Source organism: Halichoerus grypus, chromosome 8, assembly GCF_964656455.1.
Source record: "Halichoerus grypus chromosome 8, mHalGry1.hap1.1, whole genome shotgun sequence".
Classification (NCBI taxonomy): Eukaryota; Metazoa; Chordata; class Mammalia; order Carnivora; family Phocidae; genus Halichoerus; species Halichoerus grypus.
In genome coordinates this window covers 66,923,635-66,940,469 of record NC_135719.1, presented here as the reverse complement: position 1 = coordinate 66,940,469, position 16,835 = coordinate 66,923,635, and the positions used below count along the sequence as shown (strand labels likewise).

General features: G+C 41.2%; 1 protein-coding gene across 1 annotated transcript; it reads right to left on the bottom strand.

Moving 5' to 3' along the window:
* Positions 1 to 493: 493 nt before the first annotated feature.
* Positions 494 to 16,618, bottom strand: GATM (glycine amidinotransferase). The gene is made up of 9 exons (XM_036070826.2): positions 16,442 to 16,618; positions 14,680 to 14,898; positions 8,316 to 8,511; positions 7,261 to 7,451; positions 6,152 to 6,289; positions 5,262 to 5,426; positions 3,959 to 4,022; positions 3,375 to 3,491; positions 494 to 1,533 (listed from the first exon to the last, which is right to left on the bottom strand). The coding sequence occupies exons 1-9, from the start codon at positions 16,508 to 16,510 to the stop codon at positions 1,421 to 1,423; spliced, it is 1,272 nt and encodes a 423-aa protein (XP_035926719.1). The 5' UTR covers positions 16,511 to 16,618; the 3' UTR covers positions 494 to 1,420.
* Positions 16,619 to 16,835: the final 217 nt, after the last annotated feature.

Here is a 16,835-nt window from a genome sequence, read left to right as displayed (position 1 = left end):
TCATGAGTCCAAACATTTAGCATCTTGAGAACAGAGACTCTCTTTCTTTTCTGGGGCCTAGGATTAGTCCCTTATATTCAGGAGACATTCAGATATTTTTGAATGAATGAATTAATAAAATTTGGTGGCGCCTGGGTGGCTCAGTCGGTTAGGTGTCCACCCCTTGGTTTCAGCTCAGCTCATGATCTCAGGGTCGTGGGATTTATCCCTGAGTCAGGCTCTGTGCTCAGCATGGAGTCTACTTGAGGATTCTCACTCTTGCTCTCCCTCTGCTCCTCCCCCATGTGCTCTCTCTCTTTCTCAAATAAATAAAATAGATTTTAAAAAAAACTAATAAAATCTGACTCTGCTAAACATTTCTGAATACAAGTATTATGTTTAAATTATTTACTGGGGATGAATATATTATTTCTGAGCATTAGAATTCTGTCCCTAGAGCTACATTCTTATAATTTACTTATGCTTAAAATAATTGGACCAAACTCTCATGAAATCCATTCTGTAACATAAAAGTTTATTAGAATAAAAATACATGTACAATCCAACATTAAAATTATTTCACATTGCATGTAGGTTTTACCTCCATTAGTTTTTTTTAATGCTTTTAAGGTCTTGCTTGAAATAATTTGCACATCTGTAAACCAAGCTTAGATTATCAAAGATGCAATACATCCATTAGATACTGGACATCAAAATTTAGGATCAGAACTGATGGTTATAACCTATTGCACTAAATACTTCTGTAAAATTTGGACAGAGAAAAAAGAAAACTAAATCACTTGAAATGAGGTAAGTTGTATGAAAAGGTTTTTAGTAGCAAGTGTCACCAAAGTTGAAATAAGAATATTAAAAACATTCATGGAAAATTCACTTAAAATGTTTGCATAGTCTAGATTATTTTTTAAAGACAAAAAATTAAAAATTACCAAAATCCCTCATTAGAAAAAGAGACAGTTATCTGGTTCTGCTTAAGATCTGTGTACATTTTAAATCTTTCTCTCATTTAGAAAAAAGAAGTGATACAAACATTCACAAGTCTTAGAAAAAAGGAAAAAATAATGAAGATTAGGACCAACATTTCAAGCTGCCTTTTGGAAAGAAAATTAAAAACAGAGGTAGACGGTTAAATATTAGTGGCCGAGTTACTCAAACAACTAACTTTTGTTGGTACACATTCACCAAATGTTTACACTTGAAGCCAAATAGTAAATGAATTTAGGAAGAGACAGTAAGACCTAGCACAAGTTATTTCCTTACATCAAAGAAAAGTAATAAAAATAAACCAGGCTTAAGACCCCTGTTAAGGATATGATTGTTTAAAGCACTACAGTTCATGCACTTTTTCAAGTGGGAGAGTGAACCTTATCCCTAAGCTTCCTAGATTTCTTGCAGGCCAAGCCACCAGCGCCATCAGGCCCGGTCAGTCAAAGTAGGACTGCAGGGTGCCTCGGCGCCGGACGTCACAGGTCCAGCAGTGGAAGCCTCCTCCCAGGGAATTGGCATTACGGATATTAACCTTGATGGTACTGATCCCTGCAGCAAAAGAGAGACATGTAGTCAGTTGGATGGACTCCCAAGGAGATTCTCCCACAGGAAGTAAGCCCAGAGATGGGTAGGAATCCTGTGTCTGTAATCCTCAAGTCTACCTGAACCCCAAACAGTCTTTCAACTGTACTGTCACCAATTATATTTCATCTAACCTGTCCCACTGCTAATATAAAGTCTTCACCAGAAAGTCAGCAGAGACTGTGAAGTCTATTTTGTTTTGCTGACAATGCACAAGTCAACGGGTTGGATGAGTGGATGTGTCTGATGGGATTAACTTTACCACCTTAAGAAAACAATGGAACCGAGCTTATATTTTAATATGCTGGATTGTATGCTCATTCAGGTACTAAATCTATTCAGGCAAGTAGTTTAATCTGGCATCATTTTGTACTGATGTGCTTGTGATGATGTGCATGGCCCAGTCAACCAACTGTATTTAGAAAGGAATCTATTGTGTTCAGCATAACAGGATTTTAAAAAGAAAATCTATCCTCCTCCCTCAGGGAACGCATTATTTTGAGGGGAAATACAGCTATAGAGTCACTAAAGCTTCCGGTGGGGTAGTCAGGGAGGGGAGGCAGCAGGGGCCATCAGAAAGGACTTTCCCAGGAAAGCGAGACTGAGCAGGGCTTGGGGAAGTAAGAATACAGTGTGGAAGGGGTAAGGAGTGGGCTTGGGATAAAGAGTGGACTTTTAAACACAAGTATGTTTCCTGGTAGACAGATGTATCTATCTTATTCAGATGCCTAGAGCCATTTTAATCCTGAATTGGAAAGGTTCCAGTTGCTTGATAAAGTTTGCTTTAACAAGTTCCCTGTGTATACAATTATAAAATAATATTACGAATCACATATCTGGTTCTTAATAATATTTTAAGTTGAGAAACAATAAAATCTTAATGGACAAAGAAACTGAACTAATGCAGTTGGGCTGATTCGAGGAAGTCAGGAAAAAAGTGGCATAGCATTAGACGTCAAATCATTAGGTTGGGCTCAGTCTAAAACTGACAGGCCAATCCTTCTCAACGGACACCACATTAAAGAGGGATGGGTCAAAGGGGCAAATCATTTCTTCTGGGTAGTATACCTGAAATATAAGACATGAATCAAAGCTTGACTCGCTTTCAACAAGTATATACTTCCTGGCTTTATTTGACACTTAGGATATGTCAAGTATGTGAAGAGTGATAAACATGCATACTTCTGTACTCCATGTCCTAGCCATATGAAAATCCTTTCTTTCAACACTTTTCTCAATACTGTCAGAATAACTATTTTAAATTTTGAATATCAGGATAAGCAAATTCCCACCTGAGTAAAAACCAGTTCTTAGTTCAAAACTGAATGATTTACTGACACTGTCTACTGCATTTCATTACTTGGCTCATTGTGCTTACCACACACGTTAAGTCACTTCTGTGTCTGTACCCTTAGATGTCCCTTAAAATATGTAATGACAATTAAATGACTTTTAAAGGACCCTCAACAATTCAATTTCTTACTTGTGGAAGGACTGAATAATCTCTACGCTCATCTACAAAGGGGGTAGTTCTTCATACGTGGGCACCAAGAGGTTAGATAAGTCACAGAAGATTGATAATACTTATTGCTAAGGGAGGGTCTGAGGAACCTGGAATGCATCTCCAACCCTTTGGGATTATGATTGTTAACAGTAAAAATATTGTGCATCTACGAAATAATGTGGTACCTCTAAAAGGAACAGAAATTGAATTAGATAAATCATACATCAGACCTAGCAGGTAATTTCTTTAGTTCTTCTGGTTTAATACTTTCATGCATGACACCATGTTTCGTTTTTGTACATACCCAGTTTTTCAAACATCTTTTGAATTGGGACTTCATTGGCATCCACCATGACACGCTTTTCATCTAGCATTAAGACATTCATGGAAAGCCATTTGGATGACATCCAGAGTGGGTGATCTAAAAATGGTAACAACGGTTAAATCATGTCCACTATCATTTTTGTTTAAAGCAAGAGTTCCAAAGTGAAGAACAGTAAAGTGACACTTCCATTCTTTCAGTAGTTCACTTCCCCTGTGGAATTTTATTTTAATCTTAAGACAATTTATCTATAAATGTTAGGACTCAATCTATACCCATTACACATTTGGATTTCACCTTGTTTTCTTTAAAAAGTCATTTCTTGCTTTGTGATGTTGCTTTATACTGATTTTTCCCATCTTCTCTTTTTCATTGTCTATGGAAGTAGAGGTTGCAAACGTAAGTCCCAGCCTTGTTCTTATACCTATAGGCCCAAGTGCTAGTTTACTCCTTTGGGGGAAACATTTTCTGTAAAGTGCTAAAATTGGGGCTGCTGTCTATAGATGCAAGATCTTCAGTCACTGAAGCACTCATTCGAGGCTCTGAGTGTACAATAGTAAACATACCATCTGGGATGACTGGTACTGGAGGAGTAACTATGGTCCATCCCGCTTTCTTGAAAAGATCAATCTGTAAGACAAAAACGAACAAAAAACCAAAAAACAAACTCCAAGGAGGTTTAAGTCTAAATATGCTATTATTATCATATTTAGTCTCTGATAGCTCTTATGATTAATAATTCTTTTTGAGACACTGACTTCTCAACTGCCAAAATAAAAAAATTAAATTTCCAAACATTTGAAATGATTTTGTCTGAATCCAAATTAGAAATGTACATAAAATCCCCATATTACCAGGTTAAAATTAAAAAAAGTAACAGAAATGTTAAAGCTTTTAAAAATATTCTCATGTTTTATTTAGGTTTCAGAGATCTTAAAATACAGAAGATACTTTCCTTGACAAATTCGCATTAAAGAAAAGGAAAATATTTCCTATTTAGCTACTAAGGAAACAAAAATGTGACTGTGTTAAACCCATAGTCCATCCACTTCATAGTCCATCATTTTGCATCTCTACCACAGCATAAGGATAGATGCTAAGGGTGTATTCCCAAAGAACCATAATTGTCCTTAGTGACCTATTATCATCCAGCCATCCCTATGTTCACATACTCAGTTTATCAATAAATTATATTAAAATGAAACATCAGATAAGTAATCTTGGTCATTGGGTATAAATATACGGGATGGAAATGAACAGTGACATGGTAAAATAGTCATTTTTAAAAGGTGTACTGCAGCTTACCAAGTAACACAGAATCACTCACCACCCAACTGGAAGTAGGAGGGAAGGAGGAGAGGTAGGAGGCTGCAGGTGATAGGGACAGACTAGCTGCAGTGCCGTGGCTCTGCTCCTCCCTGAAGGCTGGGGCTGACCAAAGGGGTCCTGACCCACCGGAGAGGGAGGAAGACACCCACTACCCAGGGGCATTGCCCAGCCATGCAGGGATCATTCTGTCTGCAATTCAGCTGCTGTGGGATCTTGGCTGCAAGCTATGGGATAATATACTCTGTTCGATAAAAACACACACAGACACACAAACTGGAGGCTTTGAAAGCAGCAAGCAAGGAAAGTCAAAGTCTGATGACACTATACTAATTATCATGGCTACAATGTACATTTGTGAGTTCTGGACACCTTGTAGTAAATCCACCATAAGCAATCCAATGTTTGATTATCATAATGTTGAGCACTGCTGAATTTGTCATCTAGAACCATTAGGAACCATGGAAGTGCTTAAAATAAACATGGTAATTACTTCAGTTGCTAGACTCTATTGCTTCTCCAGAGTCTTAAGAGCTCCCTTACCTGATGACACGGTCGGTCAGGGTTGGAAAGCACAAGACCAGGTCCAATGATATTGAAGGTGGCATCAATATGCATTGGATTGGGATCTTTAAAGGAGATGATATGCACTCTGTAGTCTGGCGCAAGATGCCTCCGCATCCATTCAATGCCCAGATAGTTTGTAACCTGAAAATGAAAGGAGGACGAAATTCTATAAAGATTTGGTTCTATGTAAACATAGAACTAAAAATAGTCAGGATGAAAATATTTTCATAAAATAAATACAATGTACAAGTAAATAATAAATAAAAATATAATAATAAAGTGTGGAATTTAAGAGGCAACTTTTTTTTTTTTTTTTTACTGGTATTTTTTTGTTTTTTTCTTTCTTTCTTTTTTTTTTAATTTTTTATTGTTATGTTAATCCCCATACATTACATCATTAGTTTTAGATATAGTGTTCCATGATTCATTGTTTGTGCATAACACCCAGTGCTCCATGCAGAACGTGCCCTCCTCAATACCCATCACCAGGCTAACCCATCCTCCCACCCCCCTCCCCTCTAGAACCCTCAGTTTGTTTTTCAGAGTCCATCGTCTCTCATGGTTCTTCTCCCCCTCCGATTTCCCCCCCTTCATTCTTCCCCTCCTGCTACATTCTTCTTCTTCTTTTTTTCTTTCTTAACATATATTGCATTATTTGTTTCAGAGGTACAGATCTGAGATTCAACAGTCTTGCACAGTTCACAGCGCTTACCAGAACACATACCCTCCCCAGTGTCCATCACCCAGTCACCCCATCCCTCCCACCCCACCCCCCACTCCAGCAACCCTCAGTTTGTTTCCTGAGATTAAGAATTCCTCATATCAGTGAGGTCATATGATACATGTAAGAGGCAACTTTTATTGACCTGGCTTCTCTGTGCAAAAATATCTCTCCCAGCTCTAATGAAGTCAGCAGCATCAAAGCATGGCTCGAACTCAGTCGTCACAAATTTTCCCTGAGCAGCCAATCTGTGTCTGTCTTCTACAGAATGGATAGGGTAATTCTAATTGGAACAAGAATGAATACATACAAAGGAAATTACTTATGGGGCATTCATTACTAAGAGAATTAATTCAACAACATCATTTCCCAAAATAGTACTACCCCGTTTTAGACTAAAACATGCATGGGGAAGATGTAGGCCCATGCTAACTAAATCAAAATAAACTGACAACAAAAAACAAAAACTAGGCATGACAGCAATTTCTTGATACTTGGAAGGAAATGGTACAGCGATAGTAATAATTCTGAAAATATTCATGACCCATACATTGATTTATGTAGCTAGCTACAATACTGAAAGTCAACAGGATGAAGTCATTCTGTTCTTTTAGAAAAGGAATTTGGTCCTGAGCCTAACTCATACCATAAAATGAGATGCCATGCATCCCTTGCCAAAATTGATTTGGTGTGGTGGAATGAATTCATTACTTATTTCTGTCTTTCAACCCCTAGAAGAAATTTTGATCTTTTGATTCTTTCTATAAATGATTAAATAATAAGTGACCTAAGAAGGAATATATACTTCCTTTTACTGTGAATTTAGCCTGTAGACCACATTGTTTCTCTAGAAGAAAAGAATGGAGTTCAGTTGAGTGACTTTTCTGTTTCTACCAATGAATAGCTATGTGCCTTTAGGAAAGTTTTCCTCCCAGTAAGGGAACATTGATACTCCTCCCTCAGAGGGTTTTGTGAAGAATAAGCAGGACTGACGATGTATAAAAGCACTTAGCTCAAGACCTAGCACATGGTAAGCACCAGGTAAGTGTTAGCTATTACTATTACTCTTATTATCACAAATATCATTTACTCTTATTTTCATCATAAAACAATCATTTTTTATTTTTTTGAATGAAGGTGATGTTCTCAGTTTCTCAAATGCATACTAAGTACAAGGTGTCAGAGAATCTCTATGTCATTCTCTGGATTATTGAGAAAAATTACTAATAAGCTCACCTATAATTAGGGTCTTACCTGGTCATAAAGCTTATCACCCATTGTTGGCTTGGGAGCCGTTGTCCACTTGGCGCCACGGTGGAAGTAGTCTTTGATAATTGACCGGTATGCACGGTACTCGAAGAAGCGGGCACGCCATGCCATGGGAGCCTCGATAATCTCATTTCCCACAACGATCAGGATGTCTCGAGGCATCGCACCATATAAACCTGTCAGACCAAAAAGTTCCACAACAACCTCAGTAATGCTAATTTCCAAGACAGAAGAGTCTATATAATAGGATCCCAGGTTTTGGTTAAAAAAATTGCAGAAAACCTATAGGAATGTGTATGCATACATTTATATGCAAATGGAAAAAGATGGAGTGATACATACTAGATTATTAGCATGAGTATTCTGTGTGGGGATGGCAAAGAGAAGGAAGGAAGGAGGGAGGGAAGGAGGGAAGGAAGGAAAAGGGAAAGGAAAGGAAAGGAAAGAAGGAAAGGAAAGGAAGAAAGGAAGAAAGAAAGAAAGAAAGAGAGAAAGAAAGAGGAAGAAAAGAAATGAAGCAATAAGGTCCTTGTTCAAAGAGATCTAGAACCACCAAGTTTTCATGTTTTGTAAGCTCCTTTCTTGCTACATAGAAACAGAGTTCCTCAGGGAATATCAGTAGCACAAGATAAAAATTGGGCCAAGGATCATTTCCAGAACTGTAAATTAGAACACTGAATTCAGGCACAAGAACAATCTTGTAGCAATGTCAGTTAAAACTAGAATGGGAATGTTTCTGTTCCCCTCTTAACTTCTATACTTGAGGAAAATGACATAGAATCCACCGTTTTATGAAAGGAAATGATCATAAGGTTTAGAAAAACTGCTTCTTTCAAGAAGATTCTGATTTACAATGGAGTTTAGAATACGGACATCTTAATCATATCAAAAAGAACCAATCTGTTCCTAAGTAATCTTTAAAGTTTTGAAGGATTATTAAAAGAAAGGAATCTGATAGATTATTTGAACTTTCTCCTTACACATTAAGAAAGATATTAAAAATTAAGACACTAGCAGTTTAGGTATCCAACATCACTTACCCGTAGACTCAAAATCAGGAGTTTTATACTTCAACGACCAGTCAATGGGGTCAGGTCTCCTCACTGTTACTCCTTCCATTTTTAAAATATTGCACATCTCTTCAATGTCAGCAACAGCCTTTTTCAAATGATCTTTGGGAAAATAATGGCCTCCATGCTTCTGGTAAAATGACCAGTACTTTTCATATGTGTTGGCCTAGAAGCAGGAGAAAGTCAGTGAAATACTTAATTGGAGAAAAATACAACTCATGATAAGGTCCTAGGCAGTGAACAATGATTTGTATAACTTCTTTTTTCTTTTTTCTTTCTTTTTTTTATTTATTGGAGAGAGAGAAAGAGAGAGAGAGCTCACGAGCAGGGAGGAGAGGGAGAAGCAGACTCCCGATGAGCAGGGAACCCGATGCAGGACTTGATCCCAGGACCCTGGGATCATGACCTGAGCTGAAGGCAGACACTTAACCGCTTAACTGACTGAGCCACCCAGGTGCTCCTGATTTGTATAATTTAATGGAAATGAGACTAAGACTATGTCTTGTCTAGTGTTGATCCCCAGCACTGAGCATACTGCCTCTCTGAGAAGACACTCAATTATTTGTTGAATGAAGAATTCTAAATTTTCTTGATGTTTTGAGACCTTTTGCTCCCTTTGCCTGGGGTCTTCTGCCTTGCCGTTCACAACATGTCTGCCCTCAGATGGGCTTGGAGTCTTTTTGGACCAGTTTTTACTGGTCCTTCATAGACAAAGCTTCATAGACAAAACAGGACATAGGTACTCTGTTAGATAGTCTCAACAAAATCAAATAAGAGAACAAACAAAAGAGCGTAAGAGGATAAAAGCACATCTGTACTTAGATAAAACCATGTGCTACCTCCCCATGCATCCCAGAATTCTGTCTAGAAAACAGCACCACAAGATACTCTGTAGGAAAATAGGACACTGCCCCCTTAAAATTAGGGACATATTCTCAAACATTCTTTGTTGCTCTTAAAAATCCATTATTGATTTTCTCATTCAACAGAATTAGCACTTGGCAAAATTATGCAGCAGGGCAAGTCTGCCTCTGGTACTTCCTCGCCTTCCCTGCAGACATGCCTCCCCTCCCCAGTCTTTCCAAATTCTCATACCACTTCAAGTCCTTTTGTCATCGAAGGAAGTGATCCAATAAGTGAATTCACACACTTTTGGCAGCTGAAAAAAAGCTTAACATTTAGAAAGTGTCCAAGGGTGATATGCATTTTAAAAGACAACTGAATGAAAACCAATTAAATGCTTTAAAAAGGCTCAATTTGCCAAAAATGACTGTTGAAATAGGGCAGGCAGAACAACTGTAAAATATTGGTTTTCAAAAATATAAAAATGTAGAAGGATTCTTCATTCAGATTGTTTTACATGTGCCTAAGTTCTCAATTTACAGAAATACATTGGGAAATGTAGACTATATATATGGATGTAATTTATCAAGATAGATGAGGCAGAATTCCAATCAGAAGATCCAAACGCTAGGAAAAAACCTTGGACTTTCATCAAAAGACTGGCAAAGTGATATACTTCTATATATTTTAAGTTTAAAAAATATTTAAAGCAGGTATTTAAAAAAAAATACTTCCTCATATCATCGATTAACTGACTACCAGTCCCGATCATGTCAGATAAGGTTTCCATCACAAATCAGACAATTTCAGATAGTGGTTAAGGGCTATGAAGAAGGGAACTGGGTAATGAGAGAGAGTGTGTCTAGATGTCTAGCCCAGGAATGTCAAAGACGATGTCTTTTCCAGGTTTTCTGTCTCTACTTCCATTTTCACCTCAGTCTGATAAATTCAAATATACGGAGGCAGACCTGCCTCTTGTTAGTTCAGTACCTAGGTTCACACCAGTAAAAGGCTGGAGCTGAGCCTGCTGGTGAAGGAACAAGAATCTGAAAAACACGTCTTTAACAAACATGGAGGATGCCAGTGAGGCTCTAAAACGGGTCGGCAAACTAAAGTCCACGGCCAGATTTTTTTTTTTTTTTTTAACTAAATACAAGTTTTTGGGAACACAGACACATTCATTTACATACTGTCTGTAGTTGCTTTTGCACTACAGTGGCAGAGTTGAGAGGTGAGTGGTTGTGACAGAGACTTAGGGTCTGCAAAGCCTGAAATGTTTATTATCTGGCAGAAATAAGTTTGCTGGTCCCTTTCAACATTATTGGTTAGTTGCTTTACTTTTGAAGATCTACAGGAAAACAACAGGCTCAATTTCTGGCCTGTGACAAATATCATCAGTATCAAATTATCAGTATTAATTTACATAGTTTTTAAGATCTACTCTTTTTAAAAACAAAAGCATTCCACTGTTTTCTACCCCTAGGAAATCCAGCAGCAGCCCCCAGGAGGAGAGGATAATAATGAGTCTTTATATTCCTCTCAGACACATCGTGGTACTACTCCTCCATTCATCGCTTCCTCCTTCTCATGCCAGGCACATCGCTTACAGTCCGCTAAAGGACAAGAAGCCTTTGAAACTTTAAAACTGGTTCCAGCAGATGCACAGCCATGCTGTCTTGCCAGACACATTCCAAAGTATTCTGTGTAACTATGCAGAATGAAGCTCGCCTTGGTAAATATGAACTAAACTTTCCTGGGGGAAAAAAAAGCTATTTGAACAAGTGTGAATTTTCTTGTGTAACTCATATCCTGTCTGGCTAAGGTTGAACAAAGTCCAAATGATCAAGGCACATTACATTTTCCAAGACATAGTTAGGAATTATTTACACTTCCTTTGTAACCCTGCTAAATGAGTTAGCAATTATTTACCAAGTGTCTGCAAGATAAAAAACACTACATTAAATGCTTAGCATATGATGTTTTTAATAATCTCTTGCAGAGAGGTGGCTGCACTCCTAGAAACTTTATAGTCTTTCAGAGCTTAAAACCCCTCGGGGTGGGGGGGGGGCTGCCAAATGAATTTTAAATACTGTCTTTGGAAGGCTATGAAATATCAATAGAAACTTCTTATTTATCCAGCTTAAAGCGTATAGTACATTAACCTTGGGTGACTTTGTATCTTACAAAAGGTCCTTTCTTAAGAGCTTTATTTTAAAGATAAAAGCAAAACAAAAAGCACATATTTGGTGAAAGTATTCATTACGTTTTACAGAATAAAAAGCTACATAGCTTTTAAAAACTGCTTCCTGACAACTACAGTCCTTACTCCCATAAAATTCCTCTAGCCTTTATATCTTCCAACCAAACTTACGCTCTAATTGCCCATAAGCAGTTTAATACATTATTTTATCTTTCATTGTTCCCAAGCTGATTAATACATCTGTATCATTTTTCTCTATCAGTAAGGCCTTGCCTTCTGGGGGCCATGCATGCCTTTACTTTTCTCTCCCTCATTACCTAGTTTAGCATGTGGCATAAAGCAGAAATAACCAGAAAAATGAATGAAATCAATACTGCTAATACTAGTAATATCTACAATCATTGCACTCCCAATGTACTTTTGTAATGTGAATCTAGATCCATACAACAGTAACGAAGTGTGGTTCTGTCCCTTGAAATACTTAGCATATAACCTTTCACCTTCATCTTTAATCTTGTTAGGTAGATAGCAAACCTCTTAATATCTTCACTTTATTGAGGCCCAGAAATTTGTGGAATCTTGCACAAGGTCAAAGAGCTACTTAGCCAAGACTAGCCTCAAGCTTCCTAATCAAATACATAATTCAGTCCTGGTCTCCTGACTTCAGCCTGGTACACTTTCTACAAATGACAGAGAACTCAAAATCGTGTCTGAGAATCATGTCGGTTTCCATAAGATTACATAGTACACAAGTCAACAATTTTATAGACAAGGAAAAGGATAAGCTATTGCTTGAATTTGAAATTGAATTCCACCCAATTAAAATGGTTAGGGATGGGACTTCTTTTCAAGAAAAGACTTAAAAAAGATCATGTCTTTTTAAAACATGTGGACGAGGGACGCCTGGCTGGCTCAGTCGGTTAAGCGTCTGCCTTCAGCTCAGGTCATGATCCCAGGGTCCTGGGATAGAGCCCCGCATCGGGCTCCCTGCTCCGCGGGGAGCCTGCTTCTCCAAACTCTGCCTCTGTCTCTCTCTCTCTCTGTCTCTCATGAATAAATAAATAAAATCTTTAAAAAGGAAAAAAAAATAAAATAAAACACGTGGACGATACATAAATTAATCTGTTCATCAAACGTCAAATATCAGAACCAGAGGTAGTTTCAGAACAGTTAGAAGTTACGACTTTTTCTATTACCCTGCCTTCGAGGTCTAATTAAAGAGTCATTTTCTTCAAGAAGACTTCCTAACTCTCCCGCATTCGGTCATTGCTTTTTCCTTTACTCTTCTGGCATTCAGTTCAACGGCCAGGTGGTTGGCATAAGATACTTAGCTTTAGTCTTTGTTTCTAGACGAAGATCTTCTCTCTCTGAACAGAAAGCAAGGTCTTTTGTGCTGACACCTCTGGAGCCTGGGTACAAGGCAGGCAGCATTTCTGATGATGATGGCAATGATGTAACAGAACTTATTTCCTTAATCCATGTTATAAATAACAATGTAAATATTCTGGAAGAATTTAAGTACAACGAAGATATATTTCTAACCCATTATTAATGGAAGCTCAGGCTGTGTCTGCAATGTGGATGACACTTCTCTCTGAACCTGAACACCAATCCACTGAGGCCCGGCCTTAGGAGTATGAAAGATAACACTAGGAGTTTTTAGAAGAGAGATATTACTTGTTGCCAGGGAAACCCTGGAAGGTTTTGGGGAAGGGACCATCAGACCTCTGTGGTAGAGAGGGTAGGTTTAAACTACAGACAAGAGAGGTACAGGAACATAGGTGGAAGGAGTCCTGAGTGGGAGCACAGACATGAGGGTTGTTTGGGGAACAGTGAATGGTCTGGTTTGGCTGCTTAGAGGGTTATCTTATAAAGTCTGCTGAAAACCAAGGTGAAACTGTAGAGTTGAGAGGGACCCAAATAGGAATGGACAGCTGCTAACCAGCCATACTAACACACCTCTAAGATGAACTAGTGATTGAAATGGGGAGTCCTGGAAAGGCAGACAAGAGCCAGATTGTGAATGATCTTGAAATACCGTGAGAACTTTATCTGAGGTGGTGGCGGGGGGAGGGGACATGTAGAAGATTGGGAAATAGAGGAATGATAGGAGCAGGATGAGCAACGTGATCCAATTTTGGTTTTAAAAAAAAGCACTCTCGTGGCACCTGGGTGGCTCAGTCGTCAAGCTGTCCGCCTTTGGCTCCGGTCATGGTCCCAGGGTCCTGGGATTGAGCCCCGTGTCCGTGTCCAGCTCCCTGCTCTGCAGGAAACCTGCATCTCCCTCTCCCACTCCCCCCTGCTTGTGTTCCCTCTCTCGCTGTCTCTCTCTCTGTCAAATAAAGAAATAAAATATTTTTTAAAAAATAAAATTAAAAAATTAAAAAAGCACTCTCACAGAAGCTAGAAGGTGGTTTGGAGAGAAGAACAAATGAGGGTAAGCTGTGATAGTCCAGGCAGTGGATACGATCCTGACCTAAGGCAGCAGCAGAGGGATGGAGGCAAGGTTGCTTTTGATAAAGGACTTGTTAGATCTTGGAGGATGGATGTGGAGGATGTGACTGAAGGAGAAATCAAAGATGACTCCTTGATGTTTCAGCTCTAGTAAATAGGAATGCCAAAATTGGAAAGGAAGGACTGAAGAAGGGTCCAGTATAGCAGAGTGGCTGACAGCTAAACTCAAGATGTGCCAGGCTTGAGGTCCCATGGCAATACCCAGCAAGGAGTTTAACATGTTGATCTGGAGAAAGATCTGGACCAGAGTGGAGGTGGGACCCGATGAGCTAAGAGAAGAGGGCCAAAGTGAAATTCTGCTAAACCCTAACATTACAGTGAAGGAAGACGTGAACAATAGTGAAAGAACTAACATCCCCAGATGAGGTCTGTCAGAATCTGGAGGAAGGAGTTATTTGTGTAAATAGTATGAAACACCAGGGACGCCTGGGTGGCTCAGTGGGTTAAGCGTCTGCCTTCAGCTCAGGTCATGATCCTGGGGTCCTGAGATGGAGCCCCACCTCGGGCTCCCTGCTCAGTGGGGAGCCTGCTTCTCCCTCTCTGCAGCTTCCCCTGCTTGTGCACGCTCTCTCACTCTGTCAAATAAATAAATAAAATCTTTAAAAAAAAATAAAACCCCACAGAAATTTCAGGTAAGATAATTAAAATCACCCCTGGATTTCAGAGGTCTGGAGTAAGCTACAGTGAAAGCAGTTATAGAGGACAGTGGGAGCAGAAGCCAGCCTGCAGAAGGTGAGGCGTGAACCCCCTTCAGACATGTGAATTCCCTTACTTTACCTTCACCTCCACGGTAAACGGTGGAACACAGGCATTTTCTGCTCTGCCCACTATCACTTCCTCTAAGGGGTCCCATTCGTTGTAAGAGGAGACGGGGCAGTCCTTGGGCAGAGGATCAGTGGCCTTATCATCAGCTACACAGGAATTCCGGGAGGAAGCAGTAGCTGCCTGGGTGCTCTGGAAAGTTCGCTGCACCCATCCTGTTAAGGTTCTTCCAAGCTTCCAAGAACAAAGAAAAGATTACTGCATAGTCCTATACAGTACTTTCGGGGAAGAGGAGGTAGAATGAAACCCAGCATAACGTAGACATTTAAAATCCTTCAGGAGAATGTAAATCAAGATGTTAGTTACCATATAGGTGGGCAGTGGGGCTATAGTTTTGCCTTCTTGTTTTTTATAAATTATCTGTTTATTTGTTAATTGGCATAACTTTCTAAAGCCCCTCAGAGGATTTTATCCCCAGTGACCACCCCCATTTATATCTCAGAATGGTTTACTGCAATTAAGTTTTAATCAAGCTTTAAGCAACCCTTCCGTAGATGATGGATCCCCCGTTCCTAGAAAACCACAGAAAGCTGCTCCATATCTGCCTGCCAAGTCCAGCTGGAGGAAGAAGCCTCCTTTCCCCCTTCAGTATTAAAAGTCACCAATATTAGACTTTTTTTTTTGTCCAAATTAAAATGTAGAAGCATATGTGAAGAACCTTATCTTTCAGAATAATCAGCTTCAAACTAAAAATTTTGCAGTGCTAACACACACTTCCCACTCTTTGGCACTTCAGTTCTGAGAGTGACCAAGTGCCATCGGCTCCAATTCACGGTGGTCCATAGTATCCTAGCCAAGACAGAATTAACCCAACTTTAAACAGCAGGGAAAGAGGACTTCAAAACAGCCCTTTGAAAATCCAGGACCTATAAAATCTACAATAGGGAGAGTCCCTCACCCATGGGGCAAACCTCAAACACCACCCACACCCCACACCGCACCCCCGCGCCCAAATCTCTCTCCTACTCTGTTAAATGCCTTACGAAGGAGGCAGGAGGGGAGCCAGGGTGGGGACCAAAGCAAGAGGGAGAGTGACAGCTGTTCTGGAAGCAGTTGCCAGGAGGGAGCCAAACTGCCCTGCTATTCCTGTCCCAGGAGCTAAGGAGGGTCTGCAGGCGCACGCTTACAAACCCGGCAAGCGGGGGAGGGGCCGGGGGGGGGGAGGGAACACGGCCGAAAGTCTGGGTACGGCCTGAACTCGCTCCAACTCCTCTCTCGACTCAGGACTCCATGTTACTCTTGGAGTAGGCCTGCCTGCTCCCTCTCCGTCCCAGATTCCCACTTTGCCTCCTCTCCTGTCCATCCGAACCACACGCATTTCCCCGAAGGCTCCCCAACTCTACGCCCACCCCCTGCGCCGAACCCCAATAATTCCATCCTTGTATTAAGAAGTGTCACTCGTCGCCCCCACACCCTCACCCCGGGCCGGAAGCCTCTTGGAGCGAATCGGGGTCCGACTGGGAGGGCGGCGCCCCCTGCAGTGACGGCCACCGAGGCCCGAGACGCGCAGAGAGCTCCTGTACCCAAGGGGTGTGGCCCCAATGCACCTCCCGCTTCCCCCGGGACACCGCCGAGCTCCCGGCAGCCAGCAAAGGCTCTTGAAGCTGAGCTTCCAAAGAGAACCAGAGGGACACTGTCATGCAATGCGGCCTGGGGAAAGCCAGGGAAGGCGAGCGGGACGCACGCGGCCGCCGGCCGAGGCGGGCGGGGCACGCACCCGAGAGCCGATGTAGTGCACCGCCTCGGCGCCGCGGCTCCCGCCGCGCAGACACCGCACCCGCAGCATCGCCCCGCGCCCGGCTTGTCCACGAGCGGAATGTTCCCGGTGCTCGGCCGCGTCCGTCCGGGCCTCCCGAGAGCGCGCCAGCAGGGGGTATCGCGGCGCGCGGCCCCCGGCCTTTTGTAGTCTCGCCCCGCCCCGCCGCCCCCCGCGCGCCCCATTGGCTGCTGGGAACAGGTGGCGGGGCCGGGGGAGCGCAGGCCGGCGCGCCCCGCCGCCCGAATTAGCAACCGTTAGGGGACTGCGGGTGGCGCCGGGTCCAGCCTCCGGTGTTTGCCTTTTTTTAGCTTGTGGGTCCGCCGACTGGCCTCGGCTACCAAGCCCAGCCCCC